A 21,902-nucleotide genomic window follows, 5' to 3' on the forward strand; every position below is an offset into this window, starting at 1 on the left:
AATTACATAAAACTTTCCCAATCCAGTTTTAGACAAGAGAGTGACATGGAGAAGCATGGCTAGGATTGAAAGCCATCATAAGAATATATCCTTCAGTATTTCAATCATTAAAATGTTTACAAAGAGTAAATCATCATTTCTGGAAGGTATTAATACATCTCACCTGCTCTTGAAGCCTCTTTTCTATGTGATCCATTAATGTCATTACATCCTTAATGCCTCCTTCAGCCAATTCTGTTTGAAATGCTGCTAGGAGAACATCCTTTTCTTTTTGGAAGACCTCCTGAATGGCATATATAAGTTCTGTTCGCCAGTCTGAGATATCTCCTGCAACAAACTGCAATGCCACAATAAAATTACTACACATGTGCAAGCATTCCTGCTCATACACTTTTGTAATTAAATGAGGAGCTCAGTAAATTGTCAAAATGTTTTTTCTTAGAATTAGTTTCATTTGGACATTTTGAGATTGCTAAGCAGTCAAGGCCATTTGTTTTAAGGATTACTCTAATGCAGCAGTTCCCAGTTTGTGTTCCAGAGAACACTAGGTTCCATGAAAGCATCATAGGGGTTCTGCAAAAAAAAAAGTTAGAATAGGAAGATTCTATTGACATTCAATGTACCTATGCTTTAAACACAAAATTTGAATCTCTTTATTTTCAAACTAACATTATACAAAACACCCAGGTAAAAGAAGTTGATGAAAGAAGGAAGATCTCTGTGAGTCCACAATGCTTAGGGATGGAGTTAGGATTCTGGAATTTCCATGACCAAAAACTACTGTTCTACAGGATTCCCTATTATAATAAATCATTCTTAGCTCTCAATTTTAAATTTCATTAAAATAGTAATGAATTGCCATAATATAAAGAATTGGTTTACTACTTCAATACTTTTGGGCAATCCTGACTTCTTGGGTTTGTATGGCATTTTCAACTTCAAACTCGTCAAGGTTTCTTTTCAAACAATGATGCTTTTTAAAAATGAAATAGACACTGCAATTGCCATATCTGCGAAGTGATTCTGAAAGAAGTTCAACCCTGCTTGCAGTAAATCTGCTTCACAGATTTTTTTTTCTATTTGACAATACATATGTAATATTTCACCAAGAATGTATGAGGAAATAATAGTGATGGACACTATGATGTTCGAATAGTTGAAATTATATTTACCTCATTTTCCCTGTGAATTTGCATTTTGGCAATCAAATCCTTCAAAGATGAAATAGCGCTTAATAAAGTCTTACGTTCTTCCAGCCATGAATCAGGCCCTTGTTTATCAGAGTATTTATCACTTTCAGTATAAGGAAATTCTGTTAGAGACAGCACCTGCACACCTTCATGATGTATAGCTCTTAGTAATCCCTATTAAAAAAAACAAAAGCAATTATGAAATTATGCCTGCTGTTGTTTACTTTTCAAAGCACATCCTGTTGGAGCTCTCTCACACAAATCCACAATGAAAAGTTAAAGAGACTGTGAGCCTCAGGGTCAACCCTTCTCTTTCCCCTCTTCTTTCAGGCTTGCAAAGAGGGGATTGACAACTTTCATTTCATTTTTAAACAAACCACAATTCTGCATTATGCTAAAAAATAGTGATTTGCTTAAAAGTGAAACAAAGAGGATTTAGTTGATCTGTGACAATAGTAGGGACAATGTGTGATGAACAGGATATAAGTTCATCTCCTGTTCTCAGTCCAACTAACATAATTCTTGCTCATAAAGTATGATTTTTGTTTTAAAAAATTACCCAATGCATGCACACTTCTTTTAGAGAAAAAAACTAATCTTGACTACCATACACAAAGGAAATTGCACAGACACTTTCGAGCACACTGATAATATAATTTAATACATCTACACAAGTGAAAATAATTCACCTTTATTTTGTTTGGAAGAAAATCTGTTGAAGCTTCACTTTCATCTCTTGCTTCTTCTGATAAAGTATCTGAACCTTGGGTTTGTGCAGGATACGCTCCGTGACTCCAATCTGAACTAGAATCTAAAGGTATCACCAAGTTATAGAAAAATTCAGAAAATTAATTTCAGAAAAACTAGTGTTAAAATGGGCAGAATCTACTTATCTAGGTATGCAAATACAAACACAACAGGACTCACCACTAAATTCTGGTGCTAACATGTGTTTGTTAGAAGTAAAGCATCTGATTGTACTGTTTATTGTTTAAAATTAAAAAAGAAGAAAGGGAGCTGGCCAGCAAATAAGGCTACACACAAACATCTGAAGAACTGTTTTAGGGGAAAGTGCTTAATGATTATATGTTTTAGGGCAGTAGTTCTCAACCTATGGGTCTCCAGGAGTTTTGGCCTACAACTTCCAGAAATCACAGTCAGTTGACCAGCTGTTAGGATTTCTGGGAGTTGAAGGCCAAAACATCTGGGGATCCATAGGTTGAGAACCACTGTTCCGGGGTAACATATACATTAAAATGAATAATCAGGGATTGTAATTCAGTGGAAATCAATACAAATGGTTTTTAAATGACTACTTATTTAAGCTATAGTCGCATGCAATTTTTTCATCTCTTATTTTGTAAGGATAAAGTTAATTAACAGTCTTCTTTTAAAAAAGAACATTCAGTATTCTCTTACCACTAGAGCATCCATCTCTGGCATTAGAAGTTGCAGACTGTGTGACACCAGGGATACCCTAAATTGGGGGGAAAGGGGAAAATAATCTTAAAAGTTTAATTATATACAATTCAGTACAACTGGACTGCTGTGACGACAGCTCTTTTCAAAAGCAGCACAAGTGTTTCTAAAATTGTAGAAACAAAATTGTAGTGCTAAAGTATTATCTAGGAATTTATCCCATAATCTACAGTATTTTAAGCTGTGCAATGCTTGAATGTCACAAAATTGTAGTGCTAAAGTATTATCTAGGGATTTCTCCCGTATTCTAAGCTGTGTAATGCCTGAATGAGAAAGGAAAGGAAAGGAAAGGAAAGGAAAGGAAAGGAAAGGAAAGGAAAGGAAAGGAAAGGAAGGAAAACTCAATGTCAAGGCCTTGGTGAAAAATGAGGCTCTGAGACATTTTATGGAACACATACCTCTTTATTTCTCAAGGCTTCTATGACATCCTTCAGAGTGTTACATTCTTCAGTTAATTCTTGTACTACAATATACTGCTCTCTTTTAAGAGCTTCTGATTCAGAGATATGTCGTGTTTCCATGTCCATTATTTCAGCAGCGTGAAGTTCTTGCATTTTGTCAATCTTTTCACTGAATTCTCTTATTATTTCTGCAACTTCTTCTGAAGAGCACCCATTCTGTACATCTATCTGGGTTCCTTCATTTTTAACAAGGAGTTCTGATGTCTGGTTACAACTGTGAATATGGAGCATTTTCTCTGTCTGACATGATGCATTTGTTCTGTTGGTACGTATTCCCTCTGATTGTTCAAAGTTCTTTTGCTCAATTTTCTCTTCTGCTTGAGCTAGTTTATTTTTGGTTTGCTTCAGCTCCTCTTGAAGATGAAGTAGACTTGATTCTTTTACCTATAAAGAATTGAGACACAATTATTGGATCAAAGTGTGTGTGCGAGTGCTTTCAAGAACTGTGTTGACATGTGAGAATCCTATGAATTTCATTGACTATTCCCAGACAAGGAATACTCAGAGGTGGTTTTCCAGTTCCTTCCTCTGAAATAAAGCTATAGTACTTGATTTTCCCTGGTGATCCCCCACTCAAGTACTAAACAGGATCAACTCTTGGCTGATCCCAAGGAAGGATCCTGAAGTTAAAATAGCAGCATAGGAGCCCAAAGGTTTGAACTGCAGGGCCAACATGAATAATGACTCTATCATAGTTAACTCACTAGATTTTACATAGAGGATGTTACAGATTCTCCTATTTATTTGCTTCCTTCCTTGGATGTTTGTTTATGCTCAACATTTCACAGTAATACTTATAAATGCTTCAGAGCAGTATTCATTAATCTATTGAGGCAGGGCAGCTACGTTCGAATATTGCAGTGCAAACAACAAAACATCTTAAAAACCAATGAAGTTATTATCTGCATAAGCTTTTGTTAACTACAGCCCAATGTGTCTGATGAAATTAACTTAGATCACAAAAGCTCGTACTTTGTTTAGTCTTTAATGTGCTTTAATGTGCTTCCAAAATATGTGAGTTTGTGTTAATAGTTGGACAGTCAAATTCACTTTCACTTAGTAAAGACAGAGCAATTTAAAGCAAAGGCATTCAGGATATTACAATTTTCACCTCTCAGTGCCATGAAATATGCCATATAGCAAATGTACTGAAACTTTGAAATAACAGATCTACACTGATTAAATTGTGATAGCATAATAATAGAACCCCTAGTTAAGTGAGATCTCCTTTTATCAATGGGCAGTCTTACAAAACACACTACAAAAATTATTTCATAAATACACATATAGACCATTTTTCAGCTAAATAGTTCCCCTTCATTTAAGGCAAGCATTATTTCATGCAAAGTGAAAGACATTTAGCTCTTACTGTTAACTGCTCTTTTAGTTTCTCTGTATTTTCTATGTAACTACTAAGCTCTTCCTTGGCAGCAGCACACTCAGCTTTGACCCGTTCTAGTTCAGGATCAGCAGTCAGTATATTTCTTTCTTGGTTTTCATCCAGTTTTGTTTTCTCCTGCATATCAATACAAAAAGTGTTACTACAAACAGTGTTATTTTGGGTTTCTTCCCAACATACCTTAAAAAGTAGAATAAAAAATGTATAAAGGTTGCAATCCTGTACCCACTTGATAAGCTTAATGAGGCTTATCTCTGAGCAGCTGCATATAGAATTGCACCACAAGGCCAAGAACCTGTGCAGTTCCATGTTTTCCTCCTGCACCTTTTTTAAGCCATAGGAGGGTTCGCTGCTGCTCACTTGTGGGAGGGAACTGATTAAAACTCTTAAGGAGTGGTGGAATCAGCACAGGAGGGAAGGAGGGCACACTCAAGATAGAGTTCACCATCTTTTTACTTCACAAGCACAGAGCAGCTATATCATCATAGTCTTATGTGCCTCTATCCATTTCTCACCAGGAAAAAGGAGTAGCTAAACACAGGGAGAGGGTTTGAAATAGAGCACATGGGAAAGATGTTCCCCAATCAAAAAATACACATAGGTGCAAATGTTTCTAGTTTTTTTCATTTCCAACTAAAGCACAATAAATAGCAAGTTAAGATTCTGAATCCAAGACATACAGCAACACAGGTGAGCAACACAGGTAAGCTTTCGTTAAGTACAACTGTTATCGCAAAGTCCAATTTTCATTCTCTCGGCAGCACAAAACACAACGTCTACCCTAAAGTATGCCTCTTTTCTTCTCATAGACAAAAGGCTGTCTGTAGACTACCAGGCTCATCATTCTCTTCTCAAGCTCTACATGAGAAAGGTCGCAATTGAAAACACTCTAATAATATTATATTGACTAAAGGAAGGTACTGTTTGCATTTCCATCAACATCAAAGTCTGAAATGATGCAAACTATTAAAAACATGTGAAGAGAAACAGTTTGAGAGGAACATTAAGTACTGACATCTGTATAATATGCCAACTAAAACAATTACCTTTAGTATTCAAAGCAGAGTAATAAATTCATGAATCATGCCCTAAAGCGCTAAGACAAGTCCTATCCCCCAATGCAGCTTTTTTGAACTGTATCAAATTCTACTCTATTCTACTGAGCTCACAATTATTCTAGAGGATCAACAGATTTTCAGCATCAACCTTTGAAGGACACAGGGCTTCCAGGACAAAATGAAACTTTGAAATATTTAATGATTATATTAAAAACCAGTACAATGCCATTTGGAATCAGTCCTGGAAAATCATACAAACTGATTAGAAAACCCTTTATTGGGACAGCATAATGGGAGGAAGCTGTTGCCAGGGCATTAATAAAACTCATTATTAGAACTGAGACATCTGTTCATTAAGAAACATTTGTTAAAATTTAAGATCTACCCCTTAATGAGATACGTCCTACTGAATTCAATAGAACCTACTTCCAGGAAAACACACACACAATGACAGTCTAAGTCTTCTCCATTGGCTGTAATCATATGTACACTTTCCTGGAATTAAGTCCTACTAAAGTCTATAGAACTTATACCTTGTGTCAACATAATAAGTATTGCACTGTTAGGAGAACTCTTGAAGATATCCATTAAATTTTGGTCCATTTCCCAGTATGAGTTGTATTTTCTACCATCAACAGGTTAATTTCCCCATCATTTGTGAAAACCACCAAATTTCTGTAAAAATGAAGTATATTCAGATGACAGACCTGAGTAGTTTGTATTTTTCCTTTCTGGGAACTTTGCATTTTCTCCTTTTTGTATTTTTCTTCTACTTTCACTAGGAGGTGCTGAAGTTCAGTAAGTTTTTCTTCCTTTTCCTTTTCTTTCTTTTGTGCTACTTCCACTTTTGATTTTTCCAGTTGCAGGTTAATCTGTGCATTCTTTAATTCGCTTTCCATCTCTGTAAGTTTCTCCAATAACTCCGATAATCTAGATGCTGCATCTTCTCCAGCTAAGCTACTAACTTTCTCTGACTGAACAGATGTTATAGCTTCCTTGGCAGTTTCCGAAATTGCATCCATTTCTGGAAGAAGTTCACTTTGCTCCAGAACCACACTCAGTTGAGCTTGACTTCCAAGAGCTGCAGCAACGTTTTGCTCAAGTTTTTCCTCAAGCTCTTTTATTTTCTGTTTAAATACTTCTGACTCAGCTTGGGCTTGTTCTTTTAAATCTTTGAATTGATTGCAACAGTGCTTTAACTCTGACTCCTTTTCCTCAAGAGATTCTTGAAGCTGCTGCAACTTCATAGCTGCATTGCTAGAAGACTCCATAGCATTTTCAGCAACAGAATGGTGTGAGATTTCATTTTTTAATATGCTTGCTTTCCTCTTATTTTCAACTTCTGAATTTTCAGTCTTTTCTTTTATTGTTGATTCTGAATAATCACTTTTCATATGTATATTTTTATATCTTTCGGCCATTATTTCATATTCCCCCTTCAACCCATCTAATTCCTTTTCTAATGTGCTTATTATTAATTTTGTTTCCTTAAGTTCATTCTTAGCAAGAGATAACTCTACATCATAATTTTCCACCTGCTTCATCAGAGTTTCTTTTTCTGCCAACACAGCATCAAGCTGGTGTTTCAAGTTATCTGCATCCTCCTGAGTTGATGAAAGGTCCAGAATTTTGTGACCAATATTTGCCAATTCCTTCTGTAGTGTCTCAATAACTTCATTCAGCTCCTCGATTTCCCGCTCACTGTTTTGCTTAACACGTTCTTGATCACTCTTTAAATGTTCTATTTGAGCCTCCAGTTCTATTATGTGCTCATTTTTTTCCTCAATTACCTAGGTGGTCAAAGAAATGAACATATTTAATTTTTCAGAGAAAGACAAAGTTCTACAGCAAAAGATTGAAACGAATCCCTCAAATTATCAAAATATTTTTCTTAAAACAGCACATTCCATAGCTCCAATTTTGTTTTCATAGAAGTTTGGGAGAACCAAATCCCAGAATGTCTATAGAACTCATCTAAGAAATCTTATTTTCTCTGTTTCTGTTTTCACTGTTCAGAGTTTTTGAATTTTAGTTTATCCATTTATATTTTTTCCAAAGCAGAAGTGGCTTCCAATTGTGTAATTGCTTGCACTGAATTTCACTTCTCTTCCCTACTGAAGACCTCCATGACATATCCCCATTGCAAAAAAAGAAAAAGAAAAAAAGCCACACAAAAACCATTTTTCAGGAGGTAAACTGGAGCATAAACAAATACCTGGTGCTCAATATCTGTGAATAAAAGTCCATAAAGCATACTGAGAATATAAAAGTCACAGTGCAGAATTCAAAGGGATCACATAAAGAAACAAAGCACACTATGGTGCTTTGGTTCTACATAAAATATAAAATCTGTGTAATTCGTAAACTAACTAGCATTTTTTTCATTATAATTATTCTTGTACCCTGTATTTGTTGATTTCTGTCTGCATGGGAATATTCACCATTTACTGGAAAATGCCAACCCCCCCCCCCCCAAAAACAAACAAACAAACAAACAAACAAACCCATACTCTTCCTAAGAGTGGCTAAAACAGCAAAAAAATAATTGTTCTTCACAATCCAAATGTATAATGAAATAGAAAAAAAAATGACGATAGCGATTTCTGCAGCACAGTTGTTCCTAAACTTTGGTTTGGTTTTTTTTGGATGTCAACGACCAGAAGCCACAGCCAGCTTGGCCAAGAATCAGGAATTCTGGAAGATGAAATCCAAAACACCTGAAGAAACAAAGTTTTGTAACCATTGCTACAATCTTCCACACCTTCTTATAATAATGATGCTGTGCCATTTTCTAGATATGTGTTTGGACAAAAGAACCTGGGGCAAATTGCCTCCAACGGCTTTAAAAAAAGGGTTGTTGTATGTTTTCCGGGCTGTATGGCCATGTTCCAGAAGTACTCTCTCCTGACGTTTCGCCCACATCTATGGCAGGCATCCTCAGAGGTTTAAAAATGGCTTTAAAACTGGAGATAGATACAATTGAGAAGAACTCTGAAATAGAGAGACCGTATAAGAACTGTTCAAATATGAGAAAAGTATTCAAAAAACCACAAGCATGGCTAAAACATGAGATGTTATAAAAATGTCTAAGTGTATGGAACGTTAGTGAAAATATAGGATGTTATAAAATAATAAATGCAACAACAAAAGTCTGAATACAACAGGTTAGTTTCTGACACATAAACAATTTAACATTTATCTAAAAGATATCTATGCTACAAAATAATGTAAATTGGATGCACGCTGATTTTATCCTGGAGAGGTCTTAAAATTAAAATCTACATAGCACTATGAAGAAATTACAAGTTACAATCAACATAACAGAAATCAGCATTCATGAAAACTTGGTTTTAAAAATGAGAAATATTACTAAATAATATGATTTGTGTTCTATATCTCATTCTGACTTTTAACTAATAGCAACATAAACATAAAAAATAAGAAAACATGTACTTTGTTATCTGTTGCAATTTCAAGTTGCAGCTGAAGTTTTGAAATTTGTTCACTGAGATCATTTATTTCCTGCTCCTTTTCATGCATTATCTGTACACATTTTCCAGCAACTGGATGGTGATTTTTTATAGATGTATCATTAGGATTCTGAATGGCTAGTCCCATTTTTTCCATATCTTCCTACAGATAAAAAAGAGTGGCATAGAATGTAACTTATTGTACTTCCTTCACTTTACCGGTTGAATATAAAAGGCTATAAGACCACATTTTTCAAAAGACACAAACTTGGTAAATCAACAACTATGTAAGCTCCATTGACTGAAAGGTTTTACTTTCACAGAGAATATCAATTGGATTTAAGTCATGATTTTCATTCAAGGAAAGAAGGAAAAAATATTTCCTTTCCAAATAATTACCTTGAATAATTTATTTTCTTGTTCAAGTTCTTGCTGTCGTGTAGCAGACTCTTTTCGTTGGATTTCTAATTGCATGTGCAACTGTTGCACTTCTTCATTTTTGTTTTCTAATTCCTCACGGAACTGCTCTAACTGTTCTTCAAGATTTATGATCTGTATATCCAAAATAAGTGGCAAAGGGATAATAAGTGTTGTATGGCAGAATCCAGATCAATTCTTAATTTCAGAAACAAGATTTTATATTTACTTTTAAACACTTAAGAATATTTAGTAAAATACACAAACATGGCGAAGTATATGGATTACTTCTATTTCCTCATCCTCAACAATGCAAGGTAGTGGGTGCACACAAGGGGACAGGTGATGCTAGCAGAAATCAGGGAACAGGAAATTAATACTCATACATTGCACATCTCAGTTTTTTGGGCATACCACAAGAGTCTCTAAGTGCTAGGAACCTACTTGTGTCTGGATGATGGGTTTGATTAGGAAATTGATCTCCTCAGCAGTGATATATGGGATACATCAAAAGTGTCAGTTGCTTCCTACATTTCAGCCTAGGCCTCACAGCTGGCCAGCAGAAGGAAGTCACATTTGTACATGTACACTGAAAACAGTTGGCTATGCTGGTTTTGGTGCACCTTTCTCCCCTTATTATGTTGGATTTAAAGGATTTATACAAAGGTATTAAAATATCTTGAAAAACTGAAATGGATACTCTACCTCTTTTTCTTTCCTGTCTACAGCTTCTTGCTCAGCCTGTAGCTGTGCTTCTAGGGGTAATTCTCCCCTTATTGTTGAAGAGCCAAACTGCTTCCTCTCCTCCACCTTGAAAGCAAGTATATTAGCTATTATAATTCTTCAATTCACAATTTTTTAATTACTAAATAAAGCAGTGCTCTGTTGATAATAAATGTAAACAAATTGTCCCCATGAAAAATACCTTTTGCAAACTGTCTGCACTCGTCATTAAAGCATGTTCCAGTTCACTGATTCTGCACTCTAATTTTTCAATTTCTTCATTTCGTTCTTGAACATCTCTCTGAAGCTGCTCCTTCGAGAGTAAAAGCTCACTGCATTTGTCTGTTTTCTCTTTGAGGTGACTGATCAACTGCTCAACCTGGTGACAATAGGGAGGAATATTATTTTAAATCTGCTGAAATTTCGAAATTAAGAATGACAAAGCTTTCTGACGAAGGCCTTAGAAGATGTATGCTACTAAGGGCCATGCATTCAAATGTAAATTTGTTGTGGTTTTCCATGTTGAATGGTGGAGGGGGAAAAAGCAGAGGCAACAAGAAGAAAACTCTATTATCTGAAGTACTAAGACCAAAAAAAGCTATTAATAACAACAAGTCAACAGAAAATAGGTGAGAAAAATAGAAGGATGAAAGCTTAAGAAGAAATGAAGAAATCTGGCAAACAGAAAGAGGTTCTTGAGAAAGACATGAAGCATTAGAACAGTGGTTCCCAACCTGTGGGTCCCCAGATGTTTTGGCCTTCAATTTCCAGAAATCTTAACAGCTGGTAAACTGGCTGGGATTTCTGGGAGTTGTAGGTCAAAACACTGCATTAGAGAAAGGTAAAAAGGACTAACAAGCATGCCCTGACAGAGAAAATTATGGACACTCCCCATATAAAGAGTAAATACTGATAAAAATGAACGGAAGTCTCAAATCTTCTACAAAACAAAATAATAACAAAAACAAATTAGTGATTTGGCAACTGTATGTACTTTAAAAAAAAAAAGCTTGAGCTTTGAAGATTAAGTGCCAGAATCTGTATCTGTTACATTTTAAAGGTCTTTTGAATATACTGTGAGTACTTTCTATTTTCACTCTCCCTATATGCATATAAATGAATGCATATGGTTCCAATTGTAAATGGCATGGTATGCATTTGGTAAAGTTGATCGGAACCATAAAAGGTTCAATAAACAATTCAATAAAACCCCAAAAGTCTTTAAGGAGCATTAAAACTCCTTCTATTTTACTGAAACAGACAACCATTGGAATCTGTCACAAATTAAAATCATGCTGTGTTACCCAGAAAAATACTGACCTAATTGGAAAAAAACCTTTATCAATTGTTACATTTTTGTAAATATTATACATTACCGTACCTTGTTCAGAAACAAAAGGGCAATTGTACTAATATTCTAACTTTTCAAAGTATGTTATCACCCCCCACTCAAAATTGTAGTCCATATTTCCATAGAAGCCAAGATAACCAGTTGCTCTTCTACAATAGGTAAACTTTCCAGATTTTAACTTTTATTTGTACCTATGTATCATATTCTACTACTACCCTGAAAATTTCAGACACAGTGCACAGGGCTCTGGGTACATTTTTTTACAGAAGTGCACTGAAATATTTCATTAAAGAAATAGCATTGGATCATCTCCCTCAATTAGATGAAAATCTACAGACAAAATAGACAAAAATATGCAAAAATATAAACAGAAAGTATTAGCAGAAGAAAAGGCAAAAAAGCATTTTGAATCCCACCAAAAAAGTACAACAGATTAAGATCACGATGAAATTTCAGTATACATTTGAAAGCAGCCATTGTTTCATTGGGTGTCTTCAGAATGAAGCTTTTCTTCAATGTGCCATTAGCTTTTTGATACCCTTAAAGAATGTCCAAGGGTTTCTAAAGACTTCAGCTTTGTGATGTTTTGTTTCAAAAGTACTCTTTGCTGTGTCTTGTCCTACATTTTTATGACTTTGAGGAATGGTTTACCCCAACTTGCAATAGGGAAAAGACTCACACATGACATTCTGCAGAGTATGATTACTATTTTAAAAAGACATGCTGGCAAGAAAGCAAGAAGTGCTTAAAATGTTATACTTGCTGTATGTTGTTACAGAGGAAACTATTAAAATAATTTGCAGAAAATAATGCAGAATAAATTCATGTTTATTCAAAAGATTCATTTCAGTCAATAGAGCTTACTACCAAGTATATGGACTGCAGACCTTATCTTTATCAAAAGTACAATTTTTTTCTGGCTTGCAAACCAATGCTATGCCACAGCACCCTGGTTCAAATGCAACAGGATACTAAATCTTCAAACTGAAGCAGGTGCATGGTAGTAAAGAAAGAAGGTAATGTAAGAGGCACATGATCATGATACTTGTGCAAGTTTTATTTTCACAGCATTATCACAGATCTAAACTTATGTATTAAAAGGTTGTTTTTTTTTATAAAATCCCTTATCTTACCTCTCGATTTTGGTTTTCACTGACTGGCTGAAATCTTTGTGGAATCTTAATCTGTTGCTCAAGTTTCTGTATCTCTTGCTGGAATACATCTCTCTCATGCTCCCTATCAATTGCCTGTTCCTGAAATGTAAACCATTATATTTCTTATGGCAAAAGAAACATCATAATTAATACATGGTGCTTGCTTTTTCTGTTTCTGATACAAGCAACAAACACTTTACTATTTCAGATTCAAATAATTAGATACTGGATTATTTCCATTAGTGACATAATACAGAAGCAGATTTGTATAGCAGCAATGCCAAAAATATCATTGGCTACCTTATTTGTGACTACTGGAATGTGAAAAACAATGAAAAAAGAAAGCAGACAGATAGCTGGCATGCCTTTCCTTCTCTGTACATTTATGGAAGAACCAATTGCCCAATACATTTTTATTTACAACACACTGCACTGTAAAAATACTGTGTTTCTTACTTACATCTAGAAATTTTTTGGTTTTCTCCAGTTGTTTCTCTAGAGCTTGATTTTGCTGTCTTAGATCCATTAGCTCTGCATTCTTTTCTTGCTCTAGTTCGAAAAACTGGTTGACTTGTTCCTCTATATCAGTTTCCAGTACTTTCACCTGCTTTTGAAGGTAGTCATATTCTTTTTCTGCTTGCTTTTGCACTTCTATTTTTTCCTTCATTAGCTTTTCTGTCTCTGCCAGTAACTCTGTTTTTAGAAAAGAATCAAGTATGCTTAGATGTACACAGTTAGGTTAGTCTGTCAAAACAAAACCACTCCCAAGAGTGCCTGTTCATGCTCCAGTATAACAAAGGATGGAAATAAGTTTGGGTTTTATCAAAATTATGTGGTATCTCTCAATAAAGGAGAAAAAAGTTATAAAAAATCACACAAAAATGCAGAAGAAAAGACTGAGGCCTCTCAGCTTTCCTTACAACACACTGATTTAATTGGTTATCTAGCTACAAAGCCCATCACCGCAAACAGGACACAGACTTTAATTAACACCGGGAAAAGTTTAGATATATATTAAAACCCAACTATCTTCTCATCCAGTATGACTGACTCAAGTCAACACAGATTTTCCAGCAAGTACAACATACAACATTTTAATATAAAAGTACTATGAACATTCAGCTGATGAGGTACAAGAAAAACAGAGAGGGATTTTCTGCAGCCAAGATTTTATTGCAGATAATAACCCTGTCAGTATTTTTCATAGTTTTGCAGAGTTCAGAATGCCAGAGCCCTGAGGACAGTGGCAGTTGCTACAGCAAATAGCACCATGCCACTCCTGTAAAACTGAAGTGCATTCTGTAGTAAGCGGTATGTCGAATAGAAGCCAAGCTATAGTTTCTATGCCACCAAAGCTAAATATGAAGGGAACATGGTGATAGTATTCCCATATCACTGATGGAATATCAGAAAGGGCCTACAATATACATGTAGTCTAGCATTATATACAACCAGACTATCAAGATAAAGATATATGTCTCATTAGTATAAAGCAAGAGAGGGAAAAGATTCCATGGACTCCATGTGGCCCTTGGAAATTTGCTTTATAGTCCCCATAGTGACACGATTTAAAAAAAAGAATTGCCTGAAGAAATGGCTAATGTATACCAACTGCTAGAAATAGATGATAATTTGGCTTCCCCTAAACTTCACCCCCTCAAATGTAAGATAAACAATACGCTTGTTAATTCCCAGACCCAGAAGTAATGCTTCTGGCTGTGTCAGGAGTAGTCTTGTGGTTTTTGTGGGGTGTAATGGTGCCCATACTCTTCGGTTTATCACCAGCCGATTTTAAACTAGGCTTATTACGAATACACATATATCGTCCAGAATCCTTTTCATAGAAGCCAAAGAAAGAAAAGTCACCAGACAATGACCATTATTATTACTACCATTTTGCACTACACAGTACAGATCTTTGGGTACCATCATCTTACATCATCCTTGTTTGCTTAATCATATTTCAATACAAAAGTCATATTTTGCAAATATATTCTCAACGGATCCATCTGCAGTTAAAAACAAGCCTGAACTCCAAAATCACTTAGTGACCAAGATGATGGTTATTTAATGAATCTGCTTTTTATAAAGTTATGAATGTATTACACTTAGAAACTGTGAGCAATTGTTATTTTTAAAAAGACACTGTAGGCATGAAATACAGTACGAAAGCTGCAGGCCTGTTGATGTTAATGTCAGTAAGCAGAAAGCCCAAAGAGAGACCATGATTAATAAGTATCAGTAGCTGTTAAATCTGCCACCCAATGAAAGATTGGCCATGCAATATACAAACACACCTGCTTGGGAAGCTGCATCGACTGCAGCATCTACTAGGCCTAGGAGAACAGAAAAAAACAAGAAGCAAAAGTAATTCACATGCCATCTATAGTTTTTCTCAAGCTGCAACACTGTATGAGAAAAGTGTAGCTGTAGATCTAATGTGAAATTCAATGAAATGCCGGGTGATGTAAGAAATGCATCATTAATTTGTTAAGTACAAGAGTTTAGCATTTTCCTACCAATGTAAAACACATTATTAAAGGAAATCTTATGAACAGCCAACTGATATCATAGCTGCTCCACTGTGCATTCAAAATGATAACCTGATGCTGAACTTACTGATCACAAGGACATTAAAAAGAAAAAACACAGTATCAACAGCTCTAAAAGTACACTTCTTTAAAAGTAATGTTAATTGCTACCTTTTTAATTGCCATTGCTTTTCAGCATATTGTATTTCACATACAGCTGAACACGTATTTCTCTTTACATTACTTCATAATATAATTTTACCTAAATTAATGAATCAGTCTGAATACAGGATTAAATACAGGATTAAATCATGAACTGCTTTATAAAGCCAAATATTGGTTGAGCAAACACCTATTCATATCCAACAAGCTTTGTCCATTTTTTCTATGTAGTACTCAACAAAAGGTCAATACAACACAATATAATAATCAAAATACAGATTTTGTTTTCTGAGCATGGTATATTTGGGCAAAGGGTGGCTCCTCTATGGAGTTCATAACAGACTAGAGGCATAATCACTTAAGATAGTCAATCTCACAGAATTATTATAAGGTAAAATGTTGTTCTGAGTACTGTTGATGGATGAGAGAAACACGAGACATGATTACTAAATATACTTATGTATAAATTGAGGGCAGGTTTTGGAGACAAAACTGTGGATTTTGATATGACCTGTGGATAAGCTGAAGATCATTCAACAGAGAAAGGAAGGCATCAATGCCACCTCAGTAGGCTAGGTGCCCCTGGCCCCCACCACCATTTCTTCTCTCAGATGTTCAAAAAGGATGGAGAGGTGAGTGATTCTTTTAGGTTCTCCTGGGAAAGACTAAGCTCTTGTATGGTTCCTTCTTGTGATAAGAGTTAAGGTACAGCAGTCACATTGACCCATGGATAAGTCGATCCATGTTTTTCGGTTTATTTTTTTTGGCTAAAATATCTAGATTTATACATGAGTGTATAGGGTACTATATTGCTTTAGAATCCACTTTAAATAATAAACAAATGCTGACTAGAGTGCTGTACAAGAATTCATTGTATGAACAGGACTAAATTCGAATCCCTTAAATCTGTGCTCCACTGACCAGTTTTGCTGTAATGTCTAGTGGTTTAAGATGCATGTAGCTACTAGTTACACCAGACAGGTAAGATACATAACAAGGTAATCATCTGTATCTACACATTTGCCATCTACAACAGAGGCATGGGTGGTAATAATGCAGTTATCTAGCTGTTGTTGGAGTGCAAATTCCAGCAGTCCTAACCTGCAAATGGTGTAGAATGTCGGAATATACATGATTTTCTTCTTTCATTTGTAGTATTTTTGAGATTAGAGAAAAGTCAATTTACAAATATTTTAATTACAACTAAAGACATGGCTCAATTTGAGATTCAAGTCATCAATTATAGAGCTACAAAGATTTTTCTTTTTTTAAAGCTTTTTTCTTTTCTTTTTTAAGAGTATATGTGTGTGTGTATGTGTGTGTGTGTGTGTGTGTGTGTGTGTGTGTGTATATATATATATATATATAATCTCAATAAAAACTATTTTAAAAATTATAGAGCTACAAAGGGATGTATATGTCATGCTGTACCATGCTGCCTGAGACAGTGAGATTATAATGTTATGACTTTCTTTATAACCATGTGAGCGATAAACAGCTTCATACTCCATTAATTCTAAACACATTGAGTTAGAAGCTATGTCTTGTGGTATTTGTACGTGTTAGCAGACCTAATAAATAACGTAAGAATTTTTCTCTTAAGATACCTTCAATATCTCATATGCAGAGCGAGGTTTTTTTTCCTTATATAATTGTGGTGAAGATATCTGGAGCACAGTAGGTGCTCTGTTTTACAACTCACTCAGCTCCATTTGTTACAACTCAGTTCCACAAACATAGAGCAATTACCATGGGACAACTGTTTCCTATGTGTGGCATAGTTTTACAGAAGGAAAATGATCTGATAGTTCTGCCTCCTCCCCCATCTCTGCATTTCAACAAAAATAATACTGACATTATTAATTTGTAAACCCAGTCAACATCTTTGAAATATTGTATACATACGTTGTTCTATGGGTCCTGCATCAGCTTTCATTGCATCCTTTTGTCTGAAGAATAACTCTTTCTCCTCTTGAAGCTGTTGTCGCTCAGACTCTAGTTCCTGTAATTTGTTACCTGTACAAAGAAGCTCTTGCTCAAGATGGTCTATTGCATCTGTTTTATCCTGGATTTGCTTTTCCAGAAGTGCTTTTTCATCTGCATAGCCATCAATAAAATCTATCAGAAGAAAATAAATACTTGAAATTATGGCAAATTTCCAAGTATATGTTTCAAAATTACAGCAGAAATAAATGCTCATGTTTGTCATGTTGTTTTGAATATTCAAAGCCAAGTTATAAAGATGTTGGGTGCATCAGTGTCATAGCTTGTAAATGCTTCTCCGAAGGAAGTGTCATAAATAATATTTACTTAACTTTTACATGGTGCCCACTTGCATTTGGACTGCTTAACAGCAGTACAAACAGCAACCCAAATGCAGTATAAAATCTTGACAGTTATCATTCAAACATCTACTGAACCATTTAAGTTATGGGATCGTGTAGATTTTTGATAGGAGTTTGCTGAAGAGCATCTTGTGTTGAAAACAACCCAGTTTCTGCTAGCTAAAAGTCAACTCTCCTTCTAACTACTTGAAAAAGTAGTAATAAAAATGGTACAGTATTATGTTTGGGCCCTAACTGCTGAAATTTTTGTTTCAAAACCTCTAGGTTTTGTAGAATACTCTGAAAAATGTGTGTTACCCTGTTGTCAATGGGCTATAGTATGCTACTACATAGAACATAGTACATAGAAGTAATGGTTGCTTACCTGTAACCCTGATTCTTCGAGTGATCATCTGTGAAATTTGTACATCCCCTCCCATCCTCCCCGATGTTGTCATGCCTTGGTCCTTCAAGCTGCTATTCTGCAGCAGAGGAACTGAGGCAGTAGCTCATCCCACTGACTATATCCTCTATGGGTAGAGTTGGCGGGGCTTCTGCCAAAATGTATCAAGAATTTTCTGGAAGATTCAGTCTCTGACTACGCAGGTGCAAAAAAAATATCATATGTGCAATTTCACAGAGACCACAATGAAGAAACCTGTTATACAAGTTCTAAATCATATGCAATGACTGGCATTATAATTACAGTGTATATTACTACAACTTCATGTCACCAACTAATGGTTGAATCCATATTGTAAATATTTAAGTTGATGAAAGTATTCTTTATAAAATATGCCAGAGCAGAACTAAAAATTAAAATCTTCCTTTAGTGATGTTCTCCACCAAGAAATACACAAATAAATTATGTTGTTCATCACAGGAATAAAGGGGTGGCAATGGTGGTCTTTACAAAGAAAGAAAAAACATTTAACTTAATTTAGTCTAAAGTTCAAGCCAGGAAGATTATAGATTATACAGAACTTCTAAAATTCCCTTCTCCTTTTCACTGGTAGTATTGTTCCCTAAGCATTTAGAGAAGACAATTGTGTGTTTCAGTCTTTGATTCTTTGTGCACTTTTTCTCTACCCAGTTTAATTTCTTTCATAATGTTTTGAATTACCATACTTTTCTATTTACTTGCAGTCATTTTTACTGCAGGGGAAGGGGATATTTTTGTGGTTATCTGAACATTGGGGAGGGATGCCAGAGATCACTAAACTAGAGAGAAATGATCTGTCAGCCTTATATACCAGATGACTCATCACTTACTCTCTGCTTTGCTGAGCTCCAGTGCCAACTGCTCTCTAGCTTTAACCTCTTCATCAAATCGCTCCTGTAATTCTTCATGACATCTGAGCAATTCAGTGGTGTCTTGTTCCCGTTTAAAGGACTCTCGCATCAATTCTGTCTGTGTAACTTTAGCATGTTCAAGCTAAGGGATAAGAGAATAAAATGTTATTTTTAAAGTACATTGTCCCAAGCAATGTATAAATAACTGGTGAATGGACCTAAATAACCTAAAGGTACCAGATTCCATCTGATCTTGGAAGCTAAGCTGGGCTAACCCTAGTAACTCCAGAAGCGACTCAAGTTGCCCCTGACACGAAAAAAACAAAAACAAAACCCTAGTAAGTACTTGGATGAGAGACTCCATGAATACTAGGTTCAGTAGGATATATTTTAAGGGAAGAAACTGGCAAAAATCCTCTGAGTATTTCTTGATTAAGAAAACTTCACAAAATTCATGTAGTCACTTTAATTCAACAGGTGACTTGTAGGCAGGCACATACACACACCCACACCTTTCCATTAATTAATACAGGCTTCTCGGTCAACACAGTGTACATAAGTAAATACCTGTACACTACAATTCAATGAATTACCCTGTCACATGACCACATCCGCATCTGAGTGCCGGAACTCAATACTTCCTAGTTCACATCAATGTATAGTAGGTTTTTCTGTATTACATAACAGTTTTGTAGTATTTAATACAATCTTTAGTGCATGCTATCTTTCACCTAACTAGGACTGAGGTAAAGTATGAGATGACAACTGATTTAATATACCAAAAATAATAATGGTTTGTCGGAACTATTCCTGTGTTTTCATATAATGCAAAACATACCTCTGGATAATATTCATATGGGTGAAAGAAACAAAACCAAAGGTCAGAAATCACAATGAGCCTGAAACAACCTTATAGTAAAAGTTTATTACAAGCTGAATCTTTAATTTGTAGAAATATCTACCTAGCAAGCAGACTTTGGAAATAAAATGTAAAAAGGTTTTTTTCTTTCTAAATCCAGTAATTTCAAAGACTAGTATTTCATATTTGCTGCAAGTGCCAAAATCCTGTCTCTCTAGTCTGAACAGTTCCCTAAATAATGACAAAGAATCAGCTGGTGTATATATTAGATCATAAATCAGACTTGGTAAAAGACTATTTTAGAACAATGTAATTAAGTTAAGTTAAATATGCCATAAATTTATTTAAACATTTTTTTTATATCTGGCTCAACATCCTGTCTGGCTGCTGAGGAAATTATAAGGCTGCTGACGTTTCATGTAGGGCTCAAATTACAAAATGACAGAGCGCGTATTTGTTTAACTTCAGGGAATAAAAGAATCCACACCTTTGTTTTTATAAGTATTGTTAATGGTGGGTATTTTGTAATGCATTCACCTACTAGAAATCTTGCAATACTATATTCTACAGAATGCACAGCTTAATAAATAATAATAATAATAATAATAATAATAATAATAATAATAATAATAATTTATTTGTATTCCGCTCTATCTCTCCAAGGGGACTCAGGGCGGATATCAAACAAAGTCCTTCTGCTTTCATCTACTTCTTCAAAATTAACAAAGTAATACTCTGACCAATCAGTTAACACCTCCCAGGTGGATGGTTTTTAATGCTACAATTTTTTAAAAAAATGTTTAGATCTTTTGTCTTTTTCTTCCTAAATAGATAGCTGATAAGCTAAAGACAAAAAAGGCAAGAAATAGCAGTATGAAAAATCAGGAAAATTACAAGTTGAAAACGGTGAAATTTGGACAATTACACAAGAATATGGTAGCCCAAATGCAGTATAAAAACTTCATCTGGAATTATCTGTGGTCACCATTAAATAGTAAATAGTTGTTCCACCAATAAATATTAAGAAAATTTTACTAAGAAACAGTCAGAACCCAGCCTGCACAGGTTTAAATATTACCTACATGTTTGAAAATGCAGCCCATATAGTTATGGTAGTGTGCCTTCCAGTTTTTTCCAACTTATACCAATTTTTCTAAGGCAAACCTATCACAGGTTTTTCTTGGAAAATTTTGTTCAGGAGGGAGTTGCCTTTACCACCCTCTAAGGCTGAGAGGGTGTGACTCATCCAAGGTCACAGAGTGGGTTTCCTTGACCGAGAAAAATCACACCATAATCTCTGAAGTCATAGTCCAATGTTTAAAGCACTATACTATGCTGGCACTTCTATAGCATAACATTTTAAAATGTTACAGAAAATTATAAACATTTATTTGGATATAAGACACCCATCTTATTTTTATATATGTGCTACAAAATATACTCCTACTTAATTTAAACAACTGTTTTTAAAAAATACTAGCAAATAATGCTAGATTGCCATAACCGTGCATTTAAACTTGGACAATCTAGAATTAAATCATCATGATGGTCTGCATTTGCCAATTAAACAGCATAATCAATAGAAGCATACAAATATCCCTTATACTAAATTACTTGTGCTGAAATATGATAAACATTAGTTTTAAAAGAGGGAGATCAAGAAGAAAATTTTGTGTTAAATGATAGAGGTACAATCACAATACCAGGATCCTTTTATGCATAATCCTGATTTCTCCTGAATAATGTCAATAATTTCTGAAAAGTCCAACTATTCATTGCAAAATAACCAATTACACTAAATACAATGACATCATCAAGTATACAACTTAAATCTTCCTCTTACATTGTGCGACAGGTGTTGTAAGATACACCTATACAGACAGAAATTTCTTGATGTTAATACTTACTGAATAAGGAGGTGAAGGCAAAGAAATTTTTGAAACCACTCTTAATCTGTGTCCATTTTTCTTATGTCTAATATGAACAATTGAAGTATTGACAACCACAGCATTATTTTCATCCAAGTCATCA

At 34.9% G+C, this 21,902-nt stretch overlaps 1 protein-coding gene across 7 annotated transcripts in view; it reads right to left on the reverse strand.

Annotated features, from left to right (window-relative positions):
• akap9 (A-kinase anchoring protein 9) overlaps window positions 1-21,902 on the reverse strand; it is a 112,654-nt gene that overhangs the window by 19,082 nt on the left and 71,670 nt on the right. For 5 of the 7 annotated variants that reach the window (XM_008112508.3, XM_008112507.3, XM_008112509.3 and 2 more), the window contains 16 exons: window positions 18,992-19,154; window positions 17,301-17,513; window positions 15,000-15,038; window positions 13,163-13,395; window positions 12,682-12,801; window positions 10,400-10,576; window positions 10,180-10,284; window positions 9,457-9,609; window positions 9,041-9,220; window positions 6,295-7,377; window positions 4,500-4,646; window positions 3,068-3,514; window positions 2,610-2,667; window positions 1,880-2,001; window positions 1,173-1,364; window positions 164-337 (listed from right to left, as the gene is read on the reverse strand). In XM_008112508.3, the coding sequence (XP_008110715.2) occupies window positions 164-337; window positions 1,173-1,364; window positions 1,880-2,001; window positions 2,610-2,667; window positions 3,068-3,514; window positions 4,500-4,646; window positions 6,295-7,377; window positions 9,041-9,220; window positions 9,457-9,609; window positions 10,180-10,284; window positions 10,400-10,576; window positions 12,682-12,801; window positions 13,163-13,395; window positions 15,000-15,038; window positions 17,301-17,513; window positions 18,992-19,154 (3,606 nt within the window). The remainder of the gene's footprint in view (window positions 1-163; window positions 338-1,172; window positions 1,365-1,879; window positions 2,002-2,609; window positions 2,668-3,067; window positions 3,515-4,499; window positions 4,647-6,294; window positions 7,378-9,040; window positions 9,221-9,456; window positions 9,610-10,179; window positions 10,285-10,399; window positions 10,577-12,681; window positions 12,802-13,162; window positions 13,396-14,999; window positions 15,039-17,300; window positions 17,514-18,991; window positions 19,155-21,902) is intronic. The other 2 variants (XM_008112506.3, XM_062983683.1) reach the window with 2 other exon arrangements.

This window comes from Anolis carolinensis, chromosome 6, assembly GCF_035594765.1.
Source record: "Anolis carolinensis isolate JA03-04 chromosome 6, rAnoCar3.1.pri, whole genome shotgun sequence".
Taxonomy (NCBI): domain Eukaryota; kingdom Metazoa; phylum Chordata; class Lepidosauria; order Squamata; family Dactyloidae; genus Anolis; species Anolis carolinensis.